Source organism: Dipodomys merriami, unplaced genomic scaffold (genome assembly GCF_024711535.1).
Source record: "Dipodomys merriami isolate MVZ:Mamm:240054 unplaced genomic scaffold, mDipMer1.0.p SCAF_82, whole genome shotgun sequence".
Classification (NCBI taxonomy): domain Eukaryota; kingdom Metazoa; phylum Chordata; class Mammalia; order Rodentia; family Heteromyidae; genus Dipodomys; species Dipodomys merriami.
In genome coordinates, this window is record NW_027206424.1 from 107,106 (window position 1) to 119,994 (window position 12,889).

The 12,889-nt window shown below is 44.1% G+C and overlaps 1 protein-coding gene across 1 annotated transcript in view; it reads left to right on the forward strand.

The window, feature by feature from the left end:
* The first annotated feature begins 4,938 nt into the window (after window positions 1-4,938).
* Window positions 4,939-12,889, forward strand: part of LOC138819878 (BRISC complex subunit Abraxas 2) — a 41,532-nt gene continuing 33,581 nt past the window's right edge. Inside the window, exons 1-2 of the mRNA XM_070011482.1 lie at window positions 4,939-5,037; window positions 12,192-12,282. Of these exons, the coding sequence (XP_069867583.1) occupies window positions 4,939-5,037; window positions 12,192-12,282 (190 nt within the window). The remainder of the gene's footprint in view (window positions 5,038-12,191; window positions 12,283-12,889) is intronic.

Here is a 12,889-nt window from a genome sequence, read left to right on the forward strand (position 1 = left end):
CCATAGAGACGGGGCGGGGCTAGAGCGGACTGCAGGCCGGGCTCCTCTAGGCGTCGGGAGGCCCCTCTCCACTGCTCCAGGCTGAGATCGAGACCCGGTGGGGATGTCCTCCGGTGCGGTGCGGGGTCGGCCTCTCGCCCCGCGCCAACGTCAAGGTCTCTGACTCCCCTCCGCACGATCCTGTTTGGGGACTGCGGTTGTTAAGTGACAGTCCACAGTATTGCATGTCGGAAAACAGATGGCCTAAGCCAAGGCCGCCGGCACACAACGCGGAGGTCCTCACCTGTCTGCTCTACCTGGCGGGCAGATCAGCTTAGATTGACAGCCCGTGGCAGGACCGACCTAGAAAAACGCATCTGAGCACTTCTGATTTGACATAGCACCACGGACGGAGGAGCCTATCTATGTTCAGGAAAATGAAACCCTGTCAACACACGTGTACACGCACACACAGCGTACCTTAGCCATAGAAATCAGTATGTTGTGACAGAAAGACTGACACAGTGACAGGATAGCTGGGTAGTGTCTGCAGCTGACATTTGCCCCTTGGTCTGACTTTGGTAGTTCTATAGCATGATGTAAGACATCTTAGGAGCCAAGAGTCTGAGGTACTTTTTTTTTTTGGGGGGGGGGGGTGAGGGTGCCAGTCATGGGGCTTGAACTCAGGGCCTGAGTTTCTTTTGCTCAAGGCTAGTACCCTACCTTTTAAGCCAAAGCACCACTTCTGGCTTTTTCTTTTCTTTTTTCTTTTTCTTTTTTTCATTCTTTCTTTTTTTTTTTTTTTTTGGCAGTCCTGGAGTTCAAACTCTGGACTTGGAGACTGTCTGAGCTCCTTTTTACTCAAGTCTAACACTCTACCACTTGAACCACAGTGCCACTTCTGGCTTTTTCTGTGATGAATTGGAGGTAGGTCTCACTGACTTTTTTTCCTGGCTGGCTTCAAACACTATTCTTCAGATCTCAGCTTCTTGAGTAGCTAAGATTACAGGTATGATCCACCCACACCCAGCTTTAGGGTATTTTCTATAGTAGCAATGAAGTATTTGTGATCCAATGTCCTAGGCAAGGATCTTACATGTACCTAGTATGGCTGCCTTCCAAGCAACAGCTGTTTCCTAGGCTTCATTTCTGTTGACTCCACACAGAAGCCCAATTACAAGTCTCTAGAGGACATCAGCACCAACAGTTGCCTTCCAGCTCACAGAAATCCTGATTAGAACCGAATGTACATCTCCTCCTATACATGGTGTTCCAAGACCGTCAGGAAACCACTGGTGATAGAATAAAGTAAAAGGCAGATGGAAATCCATGTGCATAGTGATTAAAGAACTCAAGAAAGAGCGTAAGTAACTTTATTACAGAGCAATAAAACTACCGGATACCACAGCCAATTAGTGCTGCCCTCGATGAATGGTTGTTTTGATCTTCTCTAGATGGTAGAGAAAGAAAGCTTGAATGTGACTGAGTGGGTCTTAAAAAACTTTTAGGTTCTAATTAAGAAGCACCCATGAAAGGTACGCCCATCTTTGCCTGGTGTTGTGCCAGCACTTAAGAGGTTTTTGCTGTGTGTGATGAAAGCTATAAACAGTTATTGGTATGGAGCCTTGGAAAAAACCATCGTTTATACAGAGTTCCTTGCCTGGCTCCAGGCATGATTACTCTGCTTAGTTCTGAAGGCTGTGGCCCACCACCTCAGATCACCCAGGGCAACAGATTCTTGGTAAGGAAAGGAGAAGCTCTTTGAAGCAAATTGCAGAGAAAAGCAGTGTATGCCCCAGAACACAGTTCCTCCTAACCAATTCATTTACAATGAGGCAGGAGGGAAACTTACTGCACTGGAGCTTGCCTGTCACCTTAGTTTTCCGATCCCTGTTGATTGGCATCCTGTTGATCCACAACTGTTCTGAAAGTATAATTTCAAGAGTGCTCAAGCACTTCTCAACTGTCAAATTCCAGGGTCAAATACATGGTTTTCCTTTTCTTGACTTTGCAGTAGTTAGCATCACTGTTGGGCTGGGGGTTGTCCCTTGGCTTTTTCTTTTTCTTCTTTTTTTTTGGGGGGTCCGGTCTTGGGGCCTGAACTCTGGGCCTGGGCGCTGTCCCTCAGCTCTTCAGCTCAAGGCTAGCTCTCTACCACTTGAGCCACAGCGCCACTTCCGGCTTTTTCTTTTTGCTTATGTGGTGCTGAGGAATTGAATCCAGGGCCTCAGGCATGCAAGGCAAGTGCTCTACCACTGGGCCATCTTCCCAGCCCATCCCTTGGCTTTTTCACTCAAAGCTAATGCTCTACCACTTGAGCCACAGCTCCACTTCCAGCTTTTGGGTGGTTAATAGAAAATAATAGTCTCATGGACCTTACCACCTAATCTAGCTTTGAACCACAATCCTCAGATCTCAGTCTCCTAAGTGGCTAGGATTACAGTCATGAGCCATCAGTATCCAGCTTGTGGGTTCTAAATTAATCTACTGTCAGTTGTCATTGACAACTTTCCTAAGTTCATTTATTGTACGTATAGAGAGCTTAGAATGGAGAATGAAAGGGTTCAGGAAATGTTAGCTACCATTTTTTTTTTTGGGGGGGGGGGGTCCAGTCATGAGACCTGAACTCTGGGCCTTGGTGCTGTCCCTCAGCTCTTCAGCTCAAGGCTAGCGCTCTACCACTTGAGCCCAGCACCACTTCCAGCTTTTTTCTTTTTTCTTATGTGGTACTGAGGAATTGAACCCAGGGCCTCAGGCATGCAAGGCAAGCGCTCTACCATTGAGCCAACTTCCCAGCCCTTAGCTACCATTTTTATTACAGATTGACCATCCCTAATCCAAAAATTGCAAATCCAAAATGCTCCAAAACCCTCAAACTAGTGCTCCTACAACTTTTACCTCTCAAATATCTGTGATTACAGGTTTGCACTAACATACTTGGCTTTTAGCATCTTTATTTAACAATACAGTACTGATATATTTGGAAATCTTTTCTTATCAATGCCTATGCATTCCTCATCTTTCAAAATACTTCATAACAATTGAAAGGACAGCTAATTATCAGCAGGCCATCATCTGATGTGCTTAACACATTAGGAACTGTATTGAACACTTCCAACCTATTTTCTCAGTTACTCCTAAAGACAGCCACAGGATATTTCAGATACCCAAACCACAGCACTGAAAGGTTGTCCAAGATCACATCGTAAGTGCTGGAGCTGAGAATGGAAATCAAGAAATCTTTAAGACCTTCAAGTAACCACTACATGTAAGATGTGATTCTATCATTCTTATTCTTTTTTTTTTTTTTTTTTGTCTTTTCTTTTTTGGTACTGGGAATCGAACCCAGGACGTTGCACTTGCTAGGCAAGCGCTTTGCCACTGAGCTACATCCCAGCCCAGACATGATCTATCATTACAATGTGTTGCTGAAGGTTTGCATGGGGAAGTCAGTTAAGAGCAATTATGAGGGCATGAAACACACACTACTAAATCCTAAAAAATTCATCCTGGTTCTCTTTACCTGAAGTTTATAATCTCACTACAGCTATTGCTCTCTCCCCATCCTCTTACTCCCTTCCTCCAAGGTTGCCAAAACATCTGCTCACTTTTTCTTCTTTATCTTCTGTGTCTCCAACTGTTTTTTGACTGGGTAGCCAAGATATTTCCTTATTACCAAGCTTACATGTTTGTTTTTTTTGTCGGTCGTGGGGCTTGAACTCTGGGCTTGGGCGCTGTCCCTGTGCTCTTCAGCTCAAGGTGAGCCCTCTACCTCTTGAGCCACAGCACCACTTCCAGTTTTCTAGTGCTTTATTGGAGATCAGAGTCTCACGGACTTTTCTGCTTGAGCTGGCTTTGAACCGTGATCCTCAGATATCAGCCTCCTGAGTAGCTAGGATTACAGGCATGAGCCACCGGCGCTTGGCTCCAAGCTTACATGTTTTATCAGTTTCTTCTGTCTCCATTCCCCTACAGCAACCTGTTGATGGACAATGCCATCTTCCCTGGGACTCTCCTACCTTTTCATACAACATTTTCTCCCCAACTATGTATTGGGCAATGTCTACATGCCTGGCATTTTTCCAGATGATGGAGATGCATTGGTAAGCAAATCAGACTTGCAAAAATTCCGGAAAAAAAGCCAATAGACAGGATAAATGAATAAAACAGAGATGATGCAGATGGTGACGGAGGGAAAGTAAAGCAAGGAAGTAATATTAAGAGTGTGGAGGAGGGTGGTGATTTTGGTTTGAGTGACCAAAGGTGGCACTAAATAAAAATCTGAGGTCGTCAAAAATTGTGTGCCAGACAAGCAGAGGCTGAGTCTGAGACTGAGCTTGGAGGACGCTGATTAGGGAGTGCACTCAGGTGGACGTCTGCTGGGGAAGGCAAGGAACAGCCACACCGTGGAGGAAGCAGCTGACTGCAATTCCACCACCAGAGCTCCAGCCAACCTCCTCTCCATGGTCCTTGGCAAACGCTAGCTTGCTTTTTTTTTTTTTTTTTTTTTAAGTTTTAGCAATGACTTACTTTAGAATTACATGATGAAGTAGTAGGGAGAAATGGATAAAGGAGCGGCATTTCCTATCCTCCCCGCCTCCACACAAGACCTGGGACTCAAAACCTCCTAAGTGTGCGGCCTTTAACTCTAACCGTTCCGTTCCCCAAAGGGACAAGCTGGGGAGGATCAAAACATGTAGAAAGAAGTTGTGGTCTCAGACTGTGCGGGGCAGTCCGAGGTCCGAAGCTGTGCGGGGAGGGACTAGGCGGTAGGAAGCCCAAGGCTGTGCGGGCCCGGGATGGGAGGGAGAGGGAGGAGGGGGGAGCGCCGCGGAGCGGACCCAGGCCCCAGCCCGCCCGGGGCTCTGGACACAGCCCCGCCTCCTTCCGTCCGCGGACTCCATTTCCCACAATGCCCGGCGGCGGGGCGGCCGGAAGGCCGTGCGTCCCGCGCGGGGCATGATGGGGGAATTGGAGCTTTCCATCATGGCGGCTTCCATTTCGGGCTACACCTTCAGCGCTGTGTGTTTCCACAGCGCCAACAGCAACGCAGACCACGTAGGTGCCGGGCCCCCTGCCGCGGCCGTAGAGGCCTTCAGCCTCCACTTTGGACCAGCGTCCGCGGCCAGCCCGGGACAGCTCGCTGCTCTGCCCCCGGGCTCGGGGCGGGCCCGACGAGCCGGTGACCCCGGCGGCTCCCGCCCCCGGCCGGCTCCCGGGTCCCCGGTGGGCCTCTGGGCGTCTTCCGCCGCCGGCTGTCCCGGGCTCGCTGCTCCGGGAGCAGCCAGCCTGCCCCGCCCGGCCCCCGGCAGTGTCAGTGGTCGCCCGGCGGAAACAGCGCCGGCCCCTCCCTGAGAGTCAGGCTTCCGGACCTTCGAGGGGCGCCCGCCCGGGGTCCGGACGGGGCCGAGGGGCCGGGCTTTGAGTGTAGTGGAAGCACCAGCCCCGCCCGCCGGCCTCGCCCGTTGTCCTGGCGTGCGGTGGGGGAAACCAGGCTGTCACTGTGCATACTAGTGTGTTCTTCGCCCTGATGGAAAATGAGAATGTAAATAGGTGTGTGAGGTGCAGGGTCCGTTTGCGTTTCCTTGAGGAAGTTGCATATTTAGTTCCTCAGAGAATGTTCTAAGGTCTAGGTGAAATAGGGAAGTGACAGCTCTGCGTACCAAGGAGAAACGCTTAGGCTTTGGAACTCCCAGGGGAAGAAGAAAAGCTGTTTCAGGATCTTTCATTTTACGAATTGCCTTTTCATGTCACTGGCGTTTGGTTGGAAATTCCTTATGGAAGTGGAGAAGGCGGTCCTGAATTTGGTGGGCATCGCTACAGGGTGCTTTCAAATTGCAAGATTATTTTAAGTGATGCTAATAGGGAATGATTCGTGTTCATTAAATAAGTGTGCGTGTGCACGTGTGTGTGATTGTCATTACAAAGCAAAATTAGGCTGCAGAAGGGAGAACTGAATTGAGTTTGATGTCAGCAGTCTTAGCTTCCATTAGTTGATAACTGATTTCACGAGTGATTTCATTAGCAAATTTAATGGTTGTAATGCTTTTCATCCCTTCAGTGTTGATGGTAGAAATTGCTAGGAATGTATACAGTATAGGTTTTTTCCCAAAGGCAACTCTGGGCTTCGGTATTGTAGCCAGCCATTTATTAATGTAGATGGTTTGTGATACTCCTCCTGTCCATAGACTACTGAATATGGGTTCAGTGATACTTTTTCACTTTGTATTAGGTGCAAAACCTTCGTATCATAGTTTATGTTTAGGGCAGGACTATGGTAAGAATAAGAACCTACCTGTTGAAAAGTGAATTGTTTTCTTACAAACTGTGGTAAGATGACCATATTATTTATCATCATCATCGAGCGATGATGATGATAGCCATATTATTTGGCTGATGATATTATTGTTAATATTATTAATATTATTTGTCTGCCCTAGGGCTTGGACTCAGATCCTAGCGTCATCCCTGAGCTCTTTTTGCTCAAAGCTAGCCCTCTACAGACACTTAGAGGCACAGCTCCATTTCCAGTTTTCTGGTGGTTAATTGGAGATGTCTTTCCTGGCCAGGCTGGCCTTTGAATTGCTATCCTCAGATCTCAGCCTCCTGAATAGCTAGGATTACAGGTGTGAGCCATCGGTGCCTGGTTTGTTTAGATTATTATTAACTTAAGAGCTATGCCTTTAATGTCTCATGTTCTAGGCATAATGCTAAATTCATGGAAATTTCCCCCAATCCCTATAGCTTGCAATTGTGTTTTATATAACCATGCCTGTTTATATTAACCTTGTAACAATTATGGATGTTGGATACATAATTCTTGATTTGTTTCTTTGTTTATTTTTGTGCTGGTACTGGGGCTTGAACTCCGCCCACTTCTCTGTTCAATTCTGGTGCTCTACCATTTAGCCACACCTCCACTTCTGGCTTTTTGTTAGTTAATTGGATATAAGAGTCTTTAGGATTTGTCTGCCTGGACTAGCTTTGAATCATGATCCTCAGATCTCAGCCTTCTGAGTAGCTAGGAATATAAGTGTGAGCCACCACAACCTGGCTTAATTTCTCTTTTAAAGTTGAAAAACCAAGAATTAATTTTTATAATACATACATGTTTATACTAGGCAAGAGATTAATATAAAACTACACAGTCTGTAGACAAGGCTAGCAAACTTTCTGCAAAGGGCTAAGTAGTAAAAGATAGTAACAATGTGTAAGGTTTGGAAGCCTTGTGGTCCCTGTTGGAACTACTCAACCCTGCTATTGTATGGAGCAAACAGCTGTATGGTAGACAATATATGAATGAAGGTGACTGAGTTCTATTGTTTACTTATAGACTCTGAAATTTGAACTTTATGCAAATTTTAACAGTTCATGAGGTATTATTCCTATTTTTATTTTTTCCAGCCATTTAAAAATGTAGAAATTTTACTTATCTTGCAAGCTGTACATTAGTGGCATTGGACAGGATTTAGCCTCACACTGTAGGTTGCCTACTCCTATAAAATAACAGACTTTGGTAATTCAGACCAGTAGATAAACATACTTAACTTCAGAGTGGTTTTATTATTATTTTTATTATTATTTGCACTGATGAGATATCTCACCTCATACTTAAGTCTGTTATGGTTACTAGGAAAATAGTGAATGATGAATTAAATTTTAATTTCAAATAAACAACATAATCTTTTTTTTTTTTTTGGGTCCGGTCATGAGGCCTGAACTCTGGGCCTGGCCGATGTCCCTCAGCTCAAGGCAAGCGCTCTACCACTTGAGCCACAGTGCCACTTCTGGCTTTTTTCTTTTTGTTTATGTGGTGCTGAGAAATCGAACCCAGGGCCTTAGGCATGCAACGCAAGCACTCTACCACTGAGCCATCTTCCCAGCCCACAAAGCTTCTTTTAAAAGACAAGTTTATTGGTGCTTCTCAAACTGATTGTCATAGACACTTTTTGGCGTCTGAGAGAATTTTATTGTAAAGGAAATCTATATTACTCAATTTTGGGACATGCTTTGAATGTGATAATTGGGGGTTTTAGGACATTCCCCCTTCCCAAATCAAATTTAGAAGAGTGAAGTTTTAAAACATCTGTCTTCACTCACCCCTCATAGATTGATACTTCTAACTGAAAATCTTTTCCTTTTTTTGGGTCCGGTCATGGGGGCCTGAACTCTGGGCCTGGGCGCTGTCCCTCAGCTCTTCAGTTCAAGGCTAGCGCTCTACCACTTGAGCCACAGCGCCACTTCCGGCTTTTTTCTTTTTGCTTATGTGGTGCTGAGGAATCGAACCCAGGGCCTCATGCATGCAAGGCAAGCGCTCTACCACTGAGCCACCTTCCAGCCCCCTGAAAATCTTTTAAACTAGGAAGTTTCTATAACTGGTTTGATGGATCAACCTAGAAATGAGAAATATCTTATAGAAAAACATTATTTCAGCAAATTTATTCAGCCAGTGTTTGTTGAGTATCTGGTTGGGTGTGTGGTACTGGCCTAGGTACAGAGATACAGCAATAAACAAGCACAAAGTACCTTTTCTGAGCATACATTTTAGCTGGTGTAGACATCTATCTATTTCTATAATTCTGTAATATGGTAGTGAGAAGCCTAAGAAGAAAGGCAAGATGAAGGGGACAGAACCCGGAAGATGTACTTTGCCATATGTTGGCCTTCCAAAGCCTCTCTGATGTACCATTTGAATAAAGACATAAATAAGGGAAGGAAAGCCAAGTATTGTTGCTTCACATACGTAGTCCTAGTTACCTAAGAGGCTAAGATCTGGAGGGTTGAAGTTCTAAGCCAACCCAGGCAGATTGGAGATTCCATCTCCATCTCCAATTAGCAACCATGCAAGTATCTAGGGGGAGAGATTCCAGGATGGATTAGTACTAGTATGTTCTCTACAGGAATATTATTTTGGCATTAGGGTGTGCCCTATCCAGCTGAGCTTGTGCTGAGTAGCAGCAAGTATTCCAACAGGTAATTTGCTGAACAATGCAGACTGATTTTTTTGGGGGGGGGGTCAGGTCGTGGGGCCTGAACTCGGGCCTGAGTGCTGCCCCTCAGCTCTTCAGCTCAAGGCTAGCGCTGTACCACTTGAGACACAGTGCCACCTCCGGCTTTTTTCTTTTTGCTTATGTGGTGCTGGGGAATCGAACCCAGGGCCTCAGGCATGCAAGGCAAGCGCTCTACCACTGAGCCACCTTTCCAGCCCCAGACTGATTTTGTTTTTCATGATATACTGAATTTTATTTTAGAAAGCTATATTGTTTTGACTACTAAAACAAAATTAATAAAAAGATAATAATGATAATAACGGTGATTTGCAGAACAAAAATAAAAAATCAGTGGCTTGACAGAAGTTTGTTTCTTCTCTCCTAAATCCAAATTAGGTATTCATGATAGTCAGGCAGCTCTCCTCTTGATGCAGGAATACAGATTCTTCCATGGATTCTGCTTAACTTTGATACTTGGCTTCCATTGTCATGAATTTCCACTCATGTCCAGAAGCAGTCATCCCAGGCAGGGTCCATCCTCAGACAAAGTCCACCGAGGCCTGGTCCTTCCATAGGCACCACTGTACCTCCATGTTCTCTCAGGTCTCCTGCTCCTTCAGAGGTTTCTCCATCTCTCAAAGTCCAAGATTTCTAGCTTCAGTTAAAATTTTCACTGAACGTATCTTCTAAAAACAAGATTGCTTTGGCTTTCATAGTCTTCCTTCTTTCTTTTCACATTCATTAATCTTCGCTCGGGCGGGCCAGAAGCTCTGGATCTCCTCCTCTTCCTCAGGAGTCCCAGCATTACAGCCAGACTGATTTTTTTTATAAACGTATTTTTTTATTATGAAAATACTGTACAGAGGGGTTACAATTACATGGGCAAGATAATGAGTACATTTCTTTTTTTTTTTTTTTTTTTTTTGGTCTGATCGTGAGGCCTGAACTCTGGGCCTGGGCACTGTCCCTCAGCCCTTCAGCTCAAGGCTAGCACTCTACCACTTGAGCCACAGTGCCACTTCTGGCTTTTTTTTTTTCCTGCTTATGTGGTGCTGAGGAATCGAACCCAGGGCCTCATGCATGCAAGGCAAGCACTCTACCACTGAGCCACCTTCCCAGCCCTAATGAGTACATTTCTTATCAAGCATTGTAGCCTCCTCCTTTGTTTCCCCTTCCCATCCCTTCCCATCCTTCCCCCACACCCCCAACCAAAGTTGTAAAGTTCGTTTTTCGACATAATGACTTGTACATCTCAGTGTTGCAGTGGGTCCTCCTATATCCCTGTTTTAACGATTTGTTTTTTCCCTTCCCCTCCACATATACCAACATCATATATAGTGAAAGCAGGGGTTATACCGTGGTGGAGGGACATACAAAGCAACAAAGACATTATCTTATAAATATGTTAGAAACAATTGCATGAAAGATCTTTCTCTCTTTTTTTTGTCAGTCATGGAGCTTGAACTCTAGGCTTGGGAGCTGTCCCTGAGCAATTCAGCTTAAGGCTCATGCTCTACCACTTGAGCCATCGCGCCGCTTCCAGTTTTCTGTTTTTTTTTTTTTTAATTGTGTTTAAGTGATTACATAATTTCCCAAATTTCACAGTATTGTGGGATAGTGATGCTCAGTTAAAGTCATAAACACATTCTAACTTTCCTGGAGCAAATTGTCTATCACGGTCTATAACATATAACGGTGTACACATATATACCATACATGTGATCAGCAGCATGGGGTTATTTAGTAGTGGTTTGACCAGATGAGTGGAAGTTCTTTGTTTCTTAAGTCCTGTTAATTTTGTCATATCACCTAACATTTTGGATTTAACATCCACTTATCAGGGAGACCATGTACCGTTTGTCTCTTTGCTCTTGGCTTACCTTGCTCAACATGATTTCTTCTAGCTCCATCCAGTTCCCTGCAGATGTCATTATTTTGTCATTTCTAATGGCCAATGCAGACTGATTTAATGATAGCGATTCTCCAGAGTTACAAGTAATAAATCAGCTTCTTCATTTGTATGTCTAAGAGTGTGTGTGTGTGTGTGTGTGTGTGTGTGTGTGTGTGTGTGTGTGTGTGTGTGTGTGTGTGTGTGTGTGTGTGTGTGTGTGTGTGTGTGTGTGTGTGTGTGTGTGTGTGTGTGTGTGTGTGTGTGTGTGTGTGTGTTGGTTCTAGGGCTTATAATCAGAGATTGTTCCGGCTTAGCTTTTTCACTCATGGCTAGTACTCTGCTACCTGAACCACGCCTTCACTTCTGGCTTTTTGTTGGTTAAATGGAGATAAGAATCTAGTGGATTTGCCTGTACAGGTTGCTTCGAGCCTTGAACCACTGACATCTGCCTGACTTCTACAAAGAGGAATGAATGACTTGCTGAAATCATTCCCTATGCCAGCCTAAGAGTACTTGTATTGTGTTGACTTTTTTTTTTTTTTTTTTTGTCGGTCGTGGGGCTTGAACTCTGGGCCTGGGCGTTGTCCCTCAGCTCTTCAGCTCAAGGCGAGCGCTCTACCACTTGAGCTACAGCGCCACTTCTGGTTTTCTGGTGGTTTATTGGAGATAGGAGTCTCACGGTCTTTCTTGCCCGGGCTGGCTTTGAACCGCGATCCTCAGATCTCAGCCTCCTGAGTAGCTAGGATTACAGGCGTGAGCCACCAGCGCCCGGCTTGTGTTGACTTTTTTATCCTTTCATGATTAGTAAGTTTTTTTTTTTTTTTTGGTGGGTTGTGAGGCCTGAACTCTGTGCCTGGGCACTGTCCCTCAGCTCTTCAGCTCAAGGCTAGCGCTCTACCACTTGAGCTATAGCCTCATGCATACAAGCACTCTACCACTGAGCCACCTTCCCAGCCTTTAGTAGGGTTTTTAATAGAATGAAATAAATTACATGCTGTTTTAAGAAACAACCTTGGGATATTCTGCTTCCTGAGCTTTTTTTGACATTGCTTATGAAGCTTAATAAGATTTAAGAAATGAATTCACTCAAAACAGGAAGGCCTTGACAGGATTAAAATAATATTTGTTTTCTTATGAAATCCTTTTTTCTCCAAACATTCTAATTAGTAGAGATACCTCATTGCTTTATTTATTGGTTTAAAAATAGTATTTATATGCTAAGCTTATTTGGGCTGTTTTTAAAATTATTATAAAATAATGTCCTTAATCCCTCTTAATTTTAGTAAAAATATCTTTATATTTAGCCTGCAATTGTTTTCTTTTACTTTTAGGAAGGCTTTTTGCTGGGCGAGGTAAGGCAAGAGGAAACTTTTAGCATCAGTGACTCACAAATCAGCAACACAGAATTTCTGCAAGTAATTGGTGAGTAAATTTCTCATTGACCTTAGAAATACACTTCTTTTTTTTTTTCATAATTCAATAATTTATTCCTCTAAAAAAGTGTAGAAGTATGTAGCTCTCATCCACAAGGTATATATGAATGACATTTTAAATGGAGGCCTTTTATTATTGTTTCTTTTATCAAAGTCTTAATGTACTGTACCAGCTCTGTACTGTAGTGTTTTAGTTTTAATGAACTTCACATGTTTTTGTATTCTTTCAAATTGTTTGCTGTATATAAAAGATGCTCACTGCAAAATGCTGGAAGGAAAAAGGAAACAAAAGTAATTCAGAACTTCCCAGAAATGTACAGCTTTTACATTTTAAAAAGGTTCTGAAATATACATACAAGCATGCTTCTGCAGAATTTCCAAAATTGAAAATAAAAATAATAAAATAACTTCTCACTCTGTAGCAAATCCAGGGCTCATACATTCCAGATTAATTCAGTAAAAAACTCACAAGTAAAATAATACATAGTTAAGGGAAATGTTATACAGACTTTTTTTTTTACACAGAAGTACATAATTAGATTTTTTTTTTTTGGGGGGGGTCCGGTTATGGGGCCTGAACTCTGGGCCTGGGCGCT